The sequence below is a fragment of the Natrix helvetica genome (genome assembly GCF_964273705.1).
Source record: "Natrix helvetica genome assembly, chromosome: 5".
NCBI classification, from domain to species: Eukaryota; Metazoa; Chordata; class Lepidosauria; order Squamata; family Natricidae; genus Natrix; species Natrix helvetica.
The window spans coordinates 67,160,848-67,178,231 of record NC_138551.1 but is presented as its reverse complement, the minus strand read 5'-3'; the positions used below and the strand labels follow the sequence as shown (position 1 = coordinate 67,178,231).

At 38.9% G+C, this 17,384-nt stretch overlaps 1 protein-coding gene across 7 annotated transcripts in view; it reads left to right on the top strand.

The window, feature by feature from the left end:
* UROS (uroporphyrinogen III synthase) overlaps nt 1-17,311 on the top strand; it is a 136,327-nt gene extending 119,016 nt beyond the window's left edge. For all 7 annotated transcript variants that reach the window (XM_081954819.1, XM_081954816.1, XM_081954818.1 and 4 more), the window contains exons 3-10: nt 521-604; nt 4,235-4,331; nt 4,459-4,533; nt 7,793-7,867; nt 11,833-11,916; nt 15,873-15,958; nt 16,766-16,864; nt 17,103-17,311. In XM_081954819.1, the coding sequence (XP_081810945.1) occupies nt 521-604; nt 4,235-4,331; nt 4,459-4,533; nt 7,793-7,867; nt 11,833-11,916; nt 15,873-15,958; nt 16,766-16,864; nt 17,103-17,222 (720 nt within the window). In that variant the 3' untranslated portion in view covers nt 17,223-17,311. The remainder of the gene's footprint in view (nt 1-520; nt 605-4,234; nt 4,332-4,458; nt 4,534-7,792; nt 7,868-11,832; nt 11,917-15,872; nt 15,959-16,765; nt 16,865-17,102) is intronic.
* The last annotated feature ends 73 nt before the right edge of the window (nt 17,312-17,384 follow it).

Below are 17,384 nucleotides of genomic sequence, written 5' to 3'. Positions count from 1 at the left end.
TGAAATACACCTCCAGATTTAGGTTAGGTGTTACAGTTGAGGTCAGAGTCAGATAGGTACTTGAACTGAGGCATTTGTTAGTGAAAACATGTTAGTATCAAACTGCTTCAAACCAGATCTGATAACATAGGTCATTCAATCTTGTGCCATAGTTAAAGCTCACAGGTTCCTGATTAGTCAAAAAACAAAACAAAAAAATACTGCAATGTTTATATTATATTCTCATCTTTTCTCATCTTCCCTGCTATCTTCTCTTCATCAATTATTGTTTGTAACTCTTGATTAATGATTGTAACTATGATTATGCCCTATGACTTATTACTTGCTATTTATATGTGTGAGCTTATGCACCAGAGACAAATTCCTTGTGTTTCCGATCAGACATGGCCAATAAAGAATTCTATTCTGTTCTGTTCTGTTCTGTTCTTAAATCCATAATTTTAGGTGTTTCAGTGGGTAATGGGAGATAATTCAGTTGGGATTCTTTGTTTCCATAAAAATATGTACTTCTTTTTTAAAGGAATTCGGTTCACATGGACTCAAAGCAACTTTAATTCCAGTTTTAGCATTTGAATTTATTTCTCTTCAAACTTTCTCTGAAAAAGTAAGTTTTGAATTTTATTTGTAGTAATACCCCATGCTATTGAAACTATGCATTTACGTTTCCTTTCATTCTGTTTATTTGGTTAGCAATTTAAATGTTGATGGTATAAATCCTATTGAGGAGAGGACACTTATAGTAAGTCAAGTATGACTGTAGTTATGTGAATTGTAATAGATAAGCAAAAATGTCTGATTCCTAACAGTTTGGTAATAACCAATTCTTCTAGCCTAATATTATGATAATGAAGAATTAAGCGAAAACTATAATGGATTTTAATAATATAAGAATAACCTTGCTAATCCAGGCCAAAACCTCTTATCCCAGTATTTTGAGCATATGGTATTGTATCATATATATTCAGAAAACTCACAAATTTTTTTTTACTGTTGCTTTATACAAACTGATCTTTAATGCTTGTAGCAGTAAATATAATTGTACATGTTGATGGCTGCATTAATATCTCCATCATTCACCAATGTGTATAGTCAGTAGTGTTTTAAACTCATTTAGTGCCTTGCATCTTTCATGGCAGCAAATTCTATTCTTTGCATGAAGAATGACTCCCTTTTTATTGGTGTTCTGCAATTAACTTTAATGTTCTAATATTCTGAGAGAGGGGTAATTACTATCATGGAGTTGAAGTACTGTGACCACATCTAATTTTGGTGGTCAGAACAAATTATAAGCTTAAGAATGTCTTAATTTAAAAAAAAATATTCATTCAATCTATCTATGTGCCTGCCCACTTATCTACATCTCTGGATAGCTCACATTTATTAAAAAAACAGCAATCAGATTGAAAACAGTTTAAAAAGCTTATAGCATTTGCATTGAATTTCATTTAGCATATTTTAGTATCACATTACTTTATGTCAGTTTGGAAGTTTCCCTCTCTGGTTATAAAGAGACTTGCTTCCAACTTGTATTAGTATAAAGTTGCATTCTAAATCTCTGAAACAAGTTTACCATCAAGACTATTGAAAGTGGGGGGGGGGGAGAGAATGAAACTAAACTAAAATAGTTTATCATTTATCATTCACTTACAATACAACTATGAGCACCATTTTCAGCGTTTCTGAAGTGAGGACTAACGTTTTAAAAAGGTAGTCCTCGACTTAACAACATTTCATTTAGCGACCGTTTATAGTTATAACAGAACTGAAAATAACGGATTAATGACCGTTTTTTACACTTACGACCTTTGCAGCATCCCCATGGTCATGTGATCAAAATTCAGATGCTTGGCGACTGACTCGTATTCATTACGACTGCAGGGTCCAGGGGTAATGTGATCCCCTTTTGCAACCTCCTGACAAGCAAAGTTGATGGGGAAGCCAATTTCACTTAACAGCCATGTTATTAACAACTGTAGCAATTCACTGAACAACTGTGGCAAGATAGGTCAAAACTCACTTAACAAATGTCTCGCTTCACAACAGAAATTTTGGGCTCAATTGTGCTCATAAGTCAAGAACTAACTACAGTTTACCAGTAGAATTGAGGGAGGGGTTACTCATGGGTATCTTCAAAGCCTGATTAGTCCAGACACTGAGGGAAATTTATTTAATGCTCCACCATTCCCTATTGGTTCCCAGTTTCCTCTCAGTCTTTGGTCCAAGCACTGGCTTTGGTTCCCTAGAGAAAATAATTAAACTGTAAGTAAAATTGCTATAATTTGACTAATTGCCTCTAAAATTCAAATTACTTGAGCTGCTGCCCTCAGAGACTGGGTTTCCGGCTCAAATCGGAGTGGGAGATCCGTTTTTGGAGCCTCTCTCCTGCCCATGGGTCTTTGGAGTTCTGTCCGGTCTTCGGGCCAGTGGGGGTGACAGCCTCCATCCCTGCAGCTCCGCGGGAGGATTGCGAAGTCGGAAGAGTGGCGTGACTGCCGCTCCATTAAGGCAAGCCGTGCCTGAAGAAAAAAACCTGCGCCTTTAACTTTAAGAGCCGGGCCGCAACTTGGGAGCCGATCCGCGGCTTCAAACACTGAGCCACGGCTTCAAAGTCAAGCCGTGGTGTGAAAAGTCGAGCCGCGGCGCGAAGAAGTGGGAAGGAGCCCAGTGAGCCGCAGATACACCAGCTGCCCTGAGAAGCAAGCCAAGGGATGAGCAGAGCCTCCAGTGGCCATTTTGAGGCACGCACGTGGAGGCGGCCATCGGGCCTGCATCGTGGCCACAAATCGAGGGCGGCAGGCAGGACAACAACATTTTGCAGCCCCAGCAGCTCCTGCAAGGCCGCGACCCCATCAGGAGTCTTTGCCAGCCACATTTCTCTCCTCCGGAAGACCAAGTGAGTGAGATGGGTGATTCTAGGCCCAACATGGCTCAGGCCCCCGTGGAGCCCTGGATCAAGCCCAGGAAGGGGATATGGACAGACCCTCCAAGCCTTCTGCTGCCCATCGCCCCTTCAGGGCAACAGTCAAGGATGAACTTAGGTGGCAATGAGCTCTGGAGAAGAGGATAGCCAAGCTATCTCCACTGCCTATGAGTTCTCAGGCCAGACTCCTTCCTCGGGGATCACGGCCCACTCCACGCAGAGCGCAGCTGCTACAGCAGCGTGGGCCACTAGGGCTCTGTTCGAGGACATTTGTTGGGCGGCCACTTGGTCATCCCCGACTCCCTTTATCTGACATTATTGTTTAGATTCTTTTGCATCTGCAGGTGCAACCTTTGGGCGCAGTGTTTTCCAGCAGGTGGCGACCGCCCTTCCCCTGCGTCTTAATTCCTTCCCTGGGACTGAGCTTGGGTACGTCCCACGAGTAACCCCTCGCTCAATTCTACTGGTAAAAGAATGTTGGTCCTTATCTGAACGTTAATTTTAAGTAGAATTGAGGGAGGGGTTACATCCCTCCCTAATTAAGCCTTAGACAGCTAGGCAAGCGGAGGGTCGGGCAGTCTCTGTTTGGGTTTTGCAGATTCATCATGCGACCTCGAGGAAACTGGGAACCAGTAGGGAATGGTGGAGCATTAAAGAAATTTCCCTCAGTCTCTGGACCAATCAGGCTTTGAAGATACCCACGAGTAACCCCTCCCTCAATTCTACTTAAAATGAACGTTCAGGTTAGGACCAATGTTATATCCAATACAAGCACTCTAAATGATTTTAAGGCCAACCAATCTTTAAGCAGATTCTGAATGAAAATTCATAAACCAAGCACAGAGGGAAGAAGGCTACCTAAGTTTCTCTTCTCACCTAATTAAAAGAATCAAACTCCCACATTCCTAAGTGTCACTGGTCACATTGTCCAATGAAGATGGAAGGCAGGTTCTTCTCCTCTTTCAATGGCCACCTGTTTCAATGACCTTGGTTCCCACAAGAAAGCATTTTGTTTTGACTGGAACCTGGCTATCTACTTCCCCATTCCCATCCCCCTTTCTGGCTTCGTGGCAACTATGAGGCGGCCAAGATGACTTCAGCCAGGTTCGCTTCAGAGTTGGCACTCAGATTGACACAATAAACTTTCAAAAATTTGGTATAATAGCATCCCTTTATTTCTTAAGTTTTAGTGCTTTTACATGTATTGAGATTTTGATGAAAATAATACTGAAACTAACACTTCGCTTTTTGAGATTTCTTGGTGAAAATTCAGTTAATATTTTATTTATTGTTTTCCCTCTCTTCAACAAATAGCTTTTTCATCCTGATCAATATCGTGGACTAATTTTTACCAGTCCAAGAGCAGTAGAAGCTGTTAAATTATATCTAGTGGATAGTTGTAAAAAAGAAGGTGAGCAGAATGTTGTTTCCTTGGTTTTACTTTAGTAGATTGTTTGGATCTATTTATTGTGGTTTGTTCACTAATGCATATGGCTTAGCATAGCATGAAATGTGAAATTTGCATTGTTTCATTTTAGCTTGGAACAACTATCTAAGAGAAAAATGGAATACTAAACCTGTTTATGTGGTAGGGAAAGCTACTGCTGGATTAGGTAAGCCACTTCTTTACCTTCATATAAAACGTTTAAGAACAGTATACATCATGCTTTTTAACATATAAACACTTATTTTGGCTGCAGGACAAAAAGTTAAAACAAGATTAGCATTCTTGTTGTTGAGAATGTGGTGGCGCAGCAATTTCCACGACACCTTGACGAATCCGAATATCTAGACCCACGCCAGTCTGGCTTCCGACCCGGGCACAGCATGGAGACAGCCTTGGTCACGTTGGTTGATGATCTCTGGAGGGCCAGAGATAGAGGTTGTTCCTCTATCCTGGTCCTATTAGACCTCTCAGCGGCTTTTGATACCATTGACCATGGTATCCTATTGCGCCGGCTGGAGGGGATGGGAGTCGGAGGCACCGTTTTGTGTGTTGACAGGGGGGCAGAGGTTGACCCTGAGGCCACTCACTTGTGGGGTGCCACAGGGGTCGGTCCTCTCGCCTCTCCTGTTCAACGCATATGTGAAGCCACTGGGGGAGATCATCCGTGGTTTTGGGGTTGAGTATCATCTTTACGCTGATGATACCCAGCTGTACATTTCAACCCCAAACCGCCCCAACGAGGCTGTCGAAGTGATGTCCCGATATTTGGAAGCCGTCGGGGTCTGGATGGGGGACAACAGACTCAAACTCAACCCCTCCAAGACTGAGTGGCTGTGGCTTCCGGCGCCTCGGTTCAGCCAGCTGATTCCATCGCTGGCCATAGGGGGCGAACAATTGCCCACTGTGGAACGGGCGCGCAATTTGGGCGTCCTCCTAGATGCCCGGCTGTCAATGGATGACCATGTGGCAGCCGTGGCAAGGGGGGCGTTCCACCAGGTTCGCCTGGTGCGCCAATTGCGCCCCCTACTGGACCGGGATGCCCTGCGCACGGTCACTCATGCACTGGTGACGTCTCGCCTGGACTACTGCAACACTCTCTACATGGGGCTGCCCTTGGGACGCGCCCAAAGACTGCAGCTAGTCCAGAACGCAGCCGCGTGGGCTGTGATGGGGAGTACTAGGTACTCCCACGTAACACCTCTCCTGCGCGAGCTGCACTGGCTGCCTGTGGTTTTTCGGGTGCGTTTCAAGGTTTTGATTACCATCTTTAAAGCACTCCATGGCACAGGACCTAGTTACTTGCGGGATCGCATCCTCCCACACACATCCCTGCGGCCAATTCGCTCTCACAGGGAGGGGCTTCTCCTGGTGCCGTCCACTAGGCAATGCCAACGGGCGACACCAAGGAGTAGGGCCTTCTCTGTGATGGGCCCAACCCTCTGGAATGACCTCCCCTCCGACATTAGAACCACCATTGACTTCCGCTCCTTCCAACAAAAATTGAAGACTCACCTGTTCCGATTAGCAGGCCTGGCATAATTATAACTGTTACCTCCTGGTAGACATATTTTTAACTGGTTATTTTAGGGGAATTGCTTTTAAATTAATTTGTGTGATATTTTTAGGGGTTTTAAAATTATATTTGTATACACTTTACTCAGCTGTACAGTTCTTTTTAACTTTCTTTTTAACCTCCTCCATATTTAACTCTACCTATTTAACAATTTTAATTGTTCAGCTATTTAATTATATTATGTTGTATTTTTTTGTATGGACTGTACACCGCCCCGAGTCCCTTTTGGGAGAGGGGGCGGTCTAGAAGCGCAGTAAGTAAATAAATAAATAATAAATAAATAAATAAATAATAAATAATAAATAAATAAATAAATAAATAAATAAATAAATAAATAATAAATAATAAATAAATAAATAAATAAATAAATAATAAATAAATAAATAAATAAATAAATAAATAAATAAATAAATAAATAAATAAATAAATAAATAAATAAATGTATTGTCTTACTTTTTGTCCCTTAATCCTCTATGGCAGATCAAGGCTTCAATCAGTTTATCTAAAACTCTTGGGCAGCAATCCAGGGCTGAAGTCTCCCAGAAGGAAGTCCTCCCTTAGTCATGCAATATCACCGGGTATTTTAAGGCTAGTCCCTCTCCCTTAATCTAGGATGCTTGAGAAGGCTGCTCTTGTGGGGATAAAATGGAAATCACATTGAGCTCTTGAAAGAAAGGTGGGATTTGGATCTAACAAATAAGTAAGGTATCAAAGTGGTCAGACTGCTCATATAAATATGAGCAGGCTGACCATTTGATGCCTTACTTATTTGTCAGGATGCGTTAGAGGATAAAATACATTGTTATGTATGAAGTATGTTACATAGTGCCCAGTATTATACATATGGAAATTACTTTACCATTATTATAGCATTAGAAAATGGTTTTTGGACATTTAGTCACCTGATGATATCAGATTCCTGGGATTGAGGGAGTGCACGCCAGAAGACAAATGACAGTGCAGTTTAAAAAGTTTGCGTGGGAGAGAGTTAAGACAGCTCCCCGCCTCCTAGTTCGCAGAGTATATGCTTTTATGGTGCAAGTAGTCTGCTTTAGTTAAGCAAGATTGTTACCTATAGGTGAGGAACAATAAAGGAAGTTGCTTAGAAGAGTGGAATATTTGATTGGTGTTTTTGTTTGTTTGTCCTTGCTAAACATTGTTAATAAAATTCACACTAGGCAGTTTAATCTAATTGCCACATTTTGAGTTTCAGCTATAGCATATTATACTAAAGGACAAAGCAGTTTCTGTTTTTAAAGGCAGGGCAAGTAAAACAATTACTGTCTGTCTGAAATATCAGCTTTAAAAATACATTGAATATATCCACTCCTTAAAAGTCATCAAACATTCCCCCCTTCAATTCCACTGGAGCTACAGCTATTTGTGTGCATGAAATATTTAACTCAACCTTATTTTAAGTAACATCTGAAAATGTTCTCTTTGTAGCAATATAATCTCATATTTTCATTGTCTTCCTAGGTTGTAAACCTGCTGTGGTTTTTGTAATGATTGTACTCTATAGAGTGGCTAAGTTACTGCAAAAATAATATTAGGAACCAAATAGATGAGACAGCAGCCATGTTTTCCAGCAAAGTATAATGCTAACATACTTTTATTCATACTACATGTAAAAAAAGTAATATTTTGCCTAATTACAGTAATCTGGTTACCAAAATTAGGGTGAACAACTAACGTGATTTAACCATGTTGCTACACAATTTTCTTGTGCCTCCATAGTTGATCAAGTCTCTGGATTGCATATGATAATTTTAAAACAAAATTCTACTTTTAAACGACTATAAAATAAGCCCTCAATCTTATCTCCTCCTCTTCTTCCTCCTCTTCCTTTCAGTAACTGAAATAGGTCTCAAAGCACAAGGAGAAGATTGTGGAAATGCTGAGAAACTAGCGGAATTCATTTGCTCCCGTAAGTGGAAACATAAGTTTCAATGACAGGTGTATGACTTTATCGTCTTCTGTATGTATATGTTACAATGATCTCATTTTATGGTCTACATAAAATGCACAATGATCTCATTTTATGGTCTACATAAAATGCACAATGTTTTCTCCCCTGGGTAACAATGAAAACTGTTCCAAAAACTTCTCATTATACTTGAAATATGTATCAACAGCAATAGCAAAAAATAGCATCCTGTGGCATTTCACAACAGAAATATAAACACTAAAATGTAGTGTTAGTTTGGAGGGAGAAACCTGGTTCTTCACAGAATTAAAATGTCTTAACCCCAGCCCGGGGTTGGCCATACCTGGGGGGTGGGGTGGGGGAGACTGTCTGTCAAACCCTGAAGCTGCAAGCAGCGAAGTGGTGAGCAATGCAAAGCCAACGAACAACTGATCCAGGCCAATGCAAGCCTGCCAACGATTATCTGATTGTGATTGCCTGCAAGCTGGCAAACAGGCTGTTGATCAACTGTGCCGGCAGCCCAATGATCAGCTGATTGGGCCTGCTGGATGGTCGGCTGTTCCAGAAGCGGAAGGGCACAGCGCCCGCCTTCAAAAGGTGCTTAGTCCTTATTTTTAGTCCTTAGTTTTCGGAACTCACTGTGTGCCGAGAATCCGGCTTAATAAACCACTTGGAACTCGAAGCAAGTGGCATCCTGATTATGGGTTAGGTCTGGAGGTCCAGAAGTCTCTAATCTTCTCTTGACAAAACATTTGCAAGAAAGAGAAATCATGTAGGCCATTTGCTGTTGGATGCTGCAGCATGATTTTCTCCTATTTTGCCAAGAGAGGGATTCGTTATTTTATGTCTATGGCAAAAACAACTTTTTGGACCAAATGTCACATTTGGCATTTTGAGAGCATGTCAGTTAAAGCACGCCCCAAAATGGCTGTTATGGGGGTTTTATTTATGTAATACCCAACACAGTGGGTATTGGCCAGTGTCAGAGCAACTATTTACCAGAAGTAATCCTGTCTTGTTATTTTCCTTACTATCCTTTCTGATTTCCTGTAACACTTTCTATAACTCTTGAGATTTCTTTTTCTTTTTACTGAGCCAGCCAATCTACTTTCGCACAATGCATGAACCGATTTTTTTTATTTTTAAAAAACTTCTATTGGATCTGCAGCTGTACTAAGATGTGGAGACATTGTGTAAGTTAAGGCTAAAGATGGGTGCCTCATTTTACAGCATGTCAATTCTCTATTTAATTTTGATTTCAATTTCTCCTGAAATTTTTATGAAAACACAAGAACTGCATGTTAGTTAAAACAAAGGTAATTGATAGTAGAAAATTTAAAATACATTATTCATACAGCACTTTAGTTCTACAATTAGAAACCAAAGACACTTAAAATTACCTAACTGAGGTTCATTGGGCCAAAATACAACTATGTTAGTTTGGATCCAGGGCAGTTGCTGTTATTCAAGTAGCTTTATCTTTGGTATTGGCTTTGGCTGATCTATTGTGCTAAAAAGGTTAGTTGCTCCCTTAATTAAATAGGGAGCATCAATATTTGTCTTTTTTCCAAGATAAAACTTACAGGTTTTTCACAATGTAATGCCACATGTAGGTGGTTATACAGAAAGAAAACATTGTACGATCTTCTGTCCTTGTTAAATTGTCTACTGCTAACAAAACATTATTTTGTTCTAAACCAATTTAAAAGGATTAGCTTTTCTTCTCAGGAATCACATTGGCTTAAACCTTCACAAGCAGCGATGTTAATGTATTTTCCTTTTATCTCTGCATTTTGCCTCAATTTTATTTTTGCTTCATGTTACTGACATCTCTGTGGTGCCTAATAAAACATAAGGTTATTCTGGTGAAAATGATTAGATCTTAAGAAGGCCCATCCATTGATCATTAGCTTTTGTTCAATTAGGAATCTTCAAAGGCAAAAATATTTTATAATATTTAAAATAAGTATCTCAGCCGTTTTTTAAAATAGACACTGTTTGCTCTTAGGAAGCAAGTGATGCTTTTGGGATGCTAATAAAATCAAAAGGTCTTCACTTATCTTTAAATTCCTTACAATTATAAGGGCTTCAGAAGCAAATGAGACATGATAACTGCACTCTTGCTGGAGATATAGAACACCATCGGAATGGGACAAACCCATATTAGAAATTACCAGTTGATGTTCACATCCAAGCCTTGTTTATATCAGTCTGTAAGGTCACCTGATTGCATTTCAGGTGCTTGGCAACACAGCCAAATTTATGGCCATTTTCAGGGCCCTGTGGTCATGTGACTGCTTTATAACTGATCTTGAAAATCAGTTACTTCCAATATTCAGCAAAACTGCATCATACTGCATTTGGGAACTACAGTGGGTTTGCTTAATGACAACAGCATTCATTTTTTCACCATAGGTTTCGCCATTAAAAAAGGCGAATCAATTGGATCGGTCACATGACTGACCCAATTTACAACGGTCACGGCATTTGACCATAATGGGCAGGCTGCATTACCATTACAGTTATACAATGTGGACTATCTATAAATAGAACCTAAAAAAATCAAATTATTCTGTTTTCTCTCTTTACAATGTTCATGGGTGTGCTTAGGTGTCCTTTGGGTTGACTCCCAAAGTTTTTCCTCCTAAGGATGTGTGCTGACATATCTCATTTTTGCCTAGCTAATGCCATTTTTGGCAATGTGAGGACCAAGAAAAATGAAAAAAAAAAGAATTTCCTTTTTATATAGCAGGTAAACTGCACCAAAGGTTGCTAATCCTTTGCCCCTATCTGCCTTATTTATTTATTTATTTATTTATTTATTTATGTATGTATGTATGTATGTATGTATTCATTCATTCATTCATTCATTCATTCCATTTCTATAGCCGCTCAACTCAATCAAATGATTCTTTTCAGGCCATCCTCAGTAGCCCTACCTCTTACATTTCATCCTTCCATCCCAATTTTCCGTTCCAACTATTACCATAAAATAAGCCATGAACCTAATTTTATCGTTCCCTTTCATTTTTTTCTCCTAAATGTTTATTTGTACTGGAACTAAGTTTGCACTTTGGAGGAAAACCCCTCATTGCTCTCTGCTGTCTTTACATAAGTGGTACCATTCTGGCTGCAAAGTGTTGGCATGTATATCTGAAACACAAGAACTAATGATGCTACCTGCAACCTAGCCATTTTTCATGTTCCTAAGTAGGTATGGTTTGTGTGAATATTAAAATTAATGAGAAAATATTAGGAAAAACTGTCATGGAAATGAATAAGTAAAGAACTATTTTTTCTTTAAATCCCTCTTTAAATCCAAACAGTATTTGTTCTAGCAGAATTAGTGATTACGGGAATATCATCTTGAAAGATGAGAAAGTGATAGATATAATTCCAATTAACAGTCTGTCCTAAGGTTAAAAAGGATGTTGGCTGCAGTCAATAACAACAGAAACACCAATTAGAACTGGGAGCTCTTTTCAAAGCAAGCTGCTCCTTCCTGTGTCTATCTTGACCTTTCCTTTTGTGGAGAAGATGAATTTATCCTGCTGAATTGAGTCTTTAACTTTCTACAGGTGTGCCTATATGTGAAGTCGGAAGAATGCCAAATGGTAGAATGGGAGGAGAAAATGTATTAAAATGTTTGGAAGCATTGTGCTCCGAGCTCTCTGTTGAATAGCACAAGAATTGCAAGGCAATTAATCTTTTTGCCACATCTTTTTAGGCAAACATCTATAACTTGGCAATGGATTCCTTTTTAATTTACATGCTAAATAGCTTCTGCTCTATGGGATGTGTGTTTAGTTTTAAGCATTAAATGTTTTCAGCAATTGTAGGTATACAAGTCAAATACATTGCACTTCTTACGTTGTTTTGGCATGTGGCCATTTTAAAGCATTGCTTTGTGCTCCTTGTGCTTAAAATGCCATTCTGAATTAAATCCCTTTTTATTTCTTAAACAGGGGAGCCGTCCAATTCATTGCCTCTTCTTTTTCCATGTGGTGCTCTGAAAAGGGAAACGCTTCCAACAATGCTCAAGGACAAAGGTTTGATATAAAACATATTTTTGAGCAGTAGATTTCTACTCCAAGAAGCTCCGAGGGAATAAAATGATGTCTGTTAAGCTAACCCAACTTGCCACACAGTGTTATTGTTGTGGGGAACATAGCATTAGGTATGTTTGCCACCTTGAGTTATTTATAAAAAATACTAAAGGTGGGATTAAAAAATTAATAAATTATAGACCTCAAATAGTTGGAAAAAGCCTCAAAATATGCAATTCTCCAGAGTGCAGGAATTAAAACTGAAATCCCCCCCCCCCCCAAGATGGCTCTCCAAACTCTGCTTGCACAGATCTTGTTAAGGGAATTCACTATGTCTCTCAGTTATTAGTTCTGCTACCTTATTTTTTACTCACAGGCTTAACATTTTTTTTCAGAATCTGCCTTTCTGTAACACAAGATTATTATCTGATATTCTAGATCAGGGGTGTCAAACTCGTGGCCACGGCCCAGATGCATCACACGCTGACCACGCCCATCCCCGGTTTAGCGAATGAGAAAATAGTTCTGATACATCATGTGACGACAACATGACATCACGAGTTTGACACCTGTTTTAGTTTCTGCTAGATAACCAATCTTTCTGTACGACGGTCCCTGTAGGTATTTGGAAAGTACTGTCATATTCTCCTCTGTCTTCTTTTTCAAGACTGAGATATCCGTTGTCCCGTTTCTTCTTTATAATAATCCTTTGGTCATTGACATTATCTTTCTCTTGTCAGAATGATCTTCTACACTGCTGCCGTTAACATGCTTATCTAAAACTTGGAAATTGCCTAATTACCTTGACTTTCATATACTTTATTTCAACTCCATTTTTAAAAAAGACAATTTAATCTAGTCACCACGTTTGTTCTGGACGGATCTTAAGAAACTAAGCTAAGTATCCAAGTGTGTGCAGTGGATGGGACTCTTGTGGTCCTGCCAAAATGCAGCTGAGCTCTAGAATGTTCTAACAATGTCAGCACAGTCTGGAATAACGATATGCGTGATTCATAGATGCCGCTAGAACTACAGTTATAGATGAGCAACTGTTGTTTTCCATTTCTAATTCTATGTAATGAACAGATAAGACATAGCCGTGGTTTGTATATTACTGGACAACCTAATCTCTGTAATGTCACCTCACTCCAACGAAAGTGCAATGAAAAAAACTGAACAAAGCCCCAATTGTTTAAAACATATGGAATAACATCTTGACTCAGAAGATCTTACGAAGACTGACATGTCTTCTAGGCATAAATAAAATTTACTGTAAATGCTTAGAGTTTGTAGATTGAGGTGGGAATAAATCCAATAAACAAACAACCCTTAGTAATAGCCCTGACAGCGCTTATATTATTTTTGAAGTGTGCTTGTCACTCAAACACTTAAGAGGATTTTAGCTGTCAAAGATGAACTACTTTTTATGTTTGCTAACCAAGTTCTTTTGGCATAAGGAATACTCCGATTGGTTCATTATATTTAAAATGATGGCAGTGATCTTGAAAACAATTTTTTATGGTCATATTTGAGATGACATTCATTTGTGTTTTCTCTGTCACCCCTACACATAATTAATCTTGCACGGATGCCTGTTTTCACAGCATTGACAAGTAAAACATTGAATTATGGCCAGCTTATTAATTCTTTTAAGGGCAACACAGAAATGGAAGAAAGTTAATAATGTGCCATTTATATCAATATGTATGACACCGGAAAGTAGTATTGGTCTGTCACCTCACTCCTATAATGCTCAGTTAATTGGTTTTATCCTTCGAAACATCCAGTCAGTGAAAAATCAGTGACATACCCTCACAAAATTATACATTAGAAAATATTCCTCTGCTGTATAGTTAGAATTCTTCCACATACACAATCAGTTGCTTGAGGTGCAGAGCATGGAGTACAGAGAACGTTCCTGTACACTGTATATACTTTATACCTCATCAGAATTCAGGATATACAGTATGTAATTTACTTTCCCATGTGGTTTAACTACAAAATTATTCCTTTGTTTCAATCATTCTATTCCTCTTTTCAAATCTTGCTTTTTTTTTTTACTTCCAAAGGACAGATATCCTTCTATGTCTGATGTTTTATTATGGTCAAATACTGTATAATCTGAAATTTCAACAGAAACTTTCATCCATAAGCATAATTCCACTTACCGTATTTTTCGGAGTATAAGACACATCGGAGTATAAGACGCACCAAGGTTTTGAAGAGGCAAATTTAAAAAAAGTAGGTAGGTAGATAGAGGGATAGAGAGCGATAGAGAAATACAGTAGGTAGGTAGGAAGAGAGAGAGTATGTAGCTAGGTAGGTAGAGGGATAGAAAGAGAGAAATAGAAAGAGGTAGAGAGAAATACAGTAGATAGGTAGGGAGAGAGAGAGAGAATAGGTAGGTTGGTAGGTAGAGGGATAGAGAGAGAGAAATAGAGAGCGAGAGAGAGAAATACAATAGATAGGTAGGGAGAGAGGGGGGTAGGTAGGTAGGTAGGTAGATAAAGGGATAGCACACAGAGAGAGAGAAATAGAGAGAGAAATACAGTAGGTAGGGAGAGAGAGTGTAGGTAGGTAGGTAGGTAGAGGGATAGAGAGAGAAATACAGTAGATGGGGAGAGAGAGAGTAGTTAGGTAGATAAAGGGAGAGAGAGAGAGAGAGAAATAGAGTGTGTGTAGGTAGGTAGGTAGAGTGATAGAGAGAGAAATAGAGATAAAGAGAAATACAGTAGATAGGTTGGTGTTTCTGCTGGCAGAGCACTTGATCAATGTAATTTTCATCAATCAGTTAAAGAGCTTTCCAAAAGGAAAAAAAAAGTTTTTGCACTCTGCAAACCTCCCCAAAATGGCCCGTTTTTCGTGAAAACGAGCCCATTTTTGACAAAAAAATTGCATGCATAGCCTTATGGAGGCTTATAGAGTGTTGCTGGGGGGGGGGGGCAAAAAATGACCCATTTTTTGCTCATTTGTGCCCCCCAGCCCCCAGCAGCACTCTATAAGCCTCCATAAGGGTATGCACGGCCATTTTGGTGAAGGGGCAGGGCTTTGGAAGGCAAAAAATGCTGTATTCGGTGTATAAGACACACCCAGATTTTCAGCCTCTTTTGTGAGGAAAAAAGGTGCATCTTATACTCCGAAAAATACGGTAATTTAAAAAAAAACAGTTCTCATCAACCAAATACCTTGTTCATTTAAGATGTTACTTTTGATCAATGGTAATCCAGATTTTGAATCAGGCATGACTGCTTCCTTTAGAGGCACATTTTTATCTAGCTAAAGTTAATATTATTGCTGCCTGTTTAGTTGATAATTTTGGATATGTGGATTGTTTGATCTTTTCAAGTATTTTCACATAATGAATTGTGACATAATCTGTAGGTAGAAATACTTCCAAACTAATGTCATTTTATCATTGCTAAAATGCTTGCATTATCTATTCTGAGACAGATTGCCCAATCAATTACATTTTATTATGTGATTTTAATTTCTCTATTTTTCTTTCAAAGATGATATATTAATGAGACTTTACCTTTATCTGGTACCTTTAGAAAGAATACATTTTGAATTTGGTTAGAATTAGCATTTTCTCCTCTTCTATGAGCAATTTCTTTGCCCAACTATTCTTAAATCCTTTTACGAATCTTCACGTTAGTATTTAAGTATGTCATAGGATTTTTATTCTGTTTTGATCATATCCCTTGATAGTGTTCTGGTAACATCTTTTTATAAAGATTAAATGGCCACATAGTGTCTTAAATTATTCAGAATTTGTATACTGACAATATACCTCTAAAGTATTGATAAGAAGTTTGGTTTCATGATCAGCTGGCTTTGTCTGCATTTTAGGTAGACGAAAAGAATGAATTTTGGTTTAAATATATTTCCATTCATGTCTGAATTGAAAACAATTTAATAAACACTTAAATCACAACTAAGTTTCATTGTTTACATTGCAGATATTATGTTGGAATCTGTTACTGTTTATCAAACCAGTCAACATCCTGACCTCCAGGAATCCTTGACGAATTACTTCTCACAAGAGGTATTTTGTTTTCTGAGTCATGTTGCAGTTCAAGACAGTACTGCCTTCCATTTATTTATCTGGTACATCTGCTATCGCACATGCAGGTATGCCCACACTAATTCAATCCTCCCCATCCACCTGCACACATGATCCCCCGCACATACACGCACAACCCTTTCCCAGGCTCCGGAGGCTTTCCTGAAGCCTGGGGAGGGCAAAAATGGCCCCAATGGGTCAACCGGAAGTTTGTTCCCAAACTTCCGGTTGGCCCATTGGGCCTGTTTTTTGCCCTCTCCAGCATCCAGAGGCTTTCCTAAGGCCTGGGAAGGGCAAAAACAGCCTCCTCTGGCCCTCTGGAAGACTGAAAATCAGCTGGCCAGCATGCGCATGCACGCCGAAGCTAACAGCTGGCGTGTCAGCAAATATGGCTCAATGTGCCACCTGTGTTCACCATCATAGGGTTAGACTAAGCAAATGCCTTGGAGATATTTTGCCTGCTACTGAGGGAGAATTTCTTTGGCTTTGTGAACTGACAGGCATTCTGGTAACCATTATATGACAGCATTCACAGTTCACACATTCAACATGCCGAATATGCTTCCCAGCTTCAAAGTGGCCATTCTTAGATCTGGTAGTAGAGTGGTTTTGCTGAATAAAATGCAGTGCCATTTCCATGGCAGTCATGTGCCTAGATTAGGAAGGAAGGTGACTTTTAACTTCCGAAGCAACTTATCTTTTTCAAGAGTCATAAAAGTCTATGAGTATTAAAAAACTGAAAACATAAAGAAATAACTGTTCCCCCTCTCACTATTTTTATTTGGACAGGGTGTTCCTGCTAGCGTTATTTTCTTCAGTCCTTCTGGTGTCAAATATTGTCTGAAGCAAATTTTGAAGTTGTCAGGTGATTTTATTTCCCAAATTAAGGTAGGTTTTACACCAGAATTTTGACACATAGTATTTTATAACTGCTACAGAATTGATCTGAAAGCCATAAATTCATTGAACATATTTTTTTAATCGGGCTTGATGATTAACACAGCAAGCATTTCTCTATTACATTTTATCTTGCTTTTTTCCATCACTTCTGTTTTATTTTGAGTTTAATTATTATTATATATCCATAAATGCATAAATAAATCCTATAACATGTCTCTCTTTTCAGTTTGCTGCTATAGGTCCAACAACAGCTGAAGCTCTTGTAACTGAAGGAATCTTAGTAAGCTGTACAGCCAGTCGTCCTACACCACAGGATCTTGCTGCTGAACTTAGAAAATGTCTGTAGCTATAATACATTTGAAAACTCTGATTGAAATTATGTAATTGTGTAATTTGCAGTAATATCTAAAATAAAAATATCTAAAATTAAAAATACCTTCTTTACTATTTAATATTGGATTATTTCTGCAATCATTGGAAGTATACATCTTTGATGTTTTCAACACTT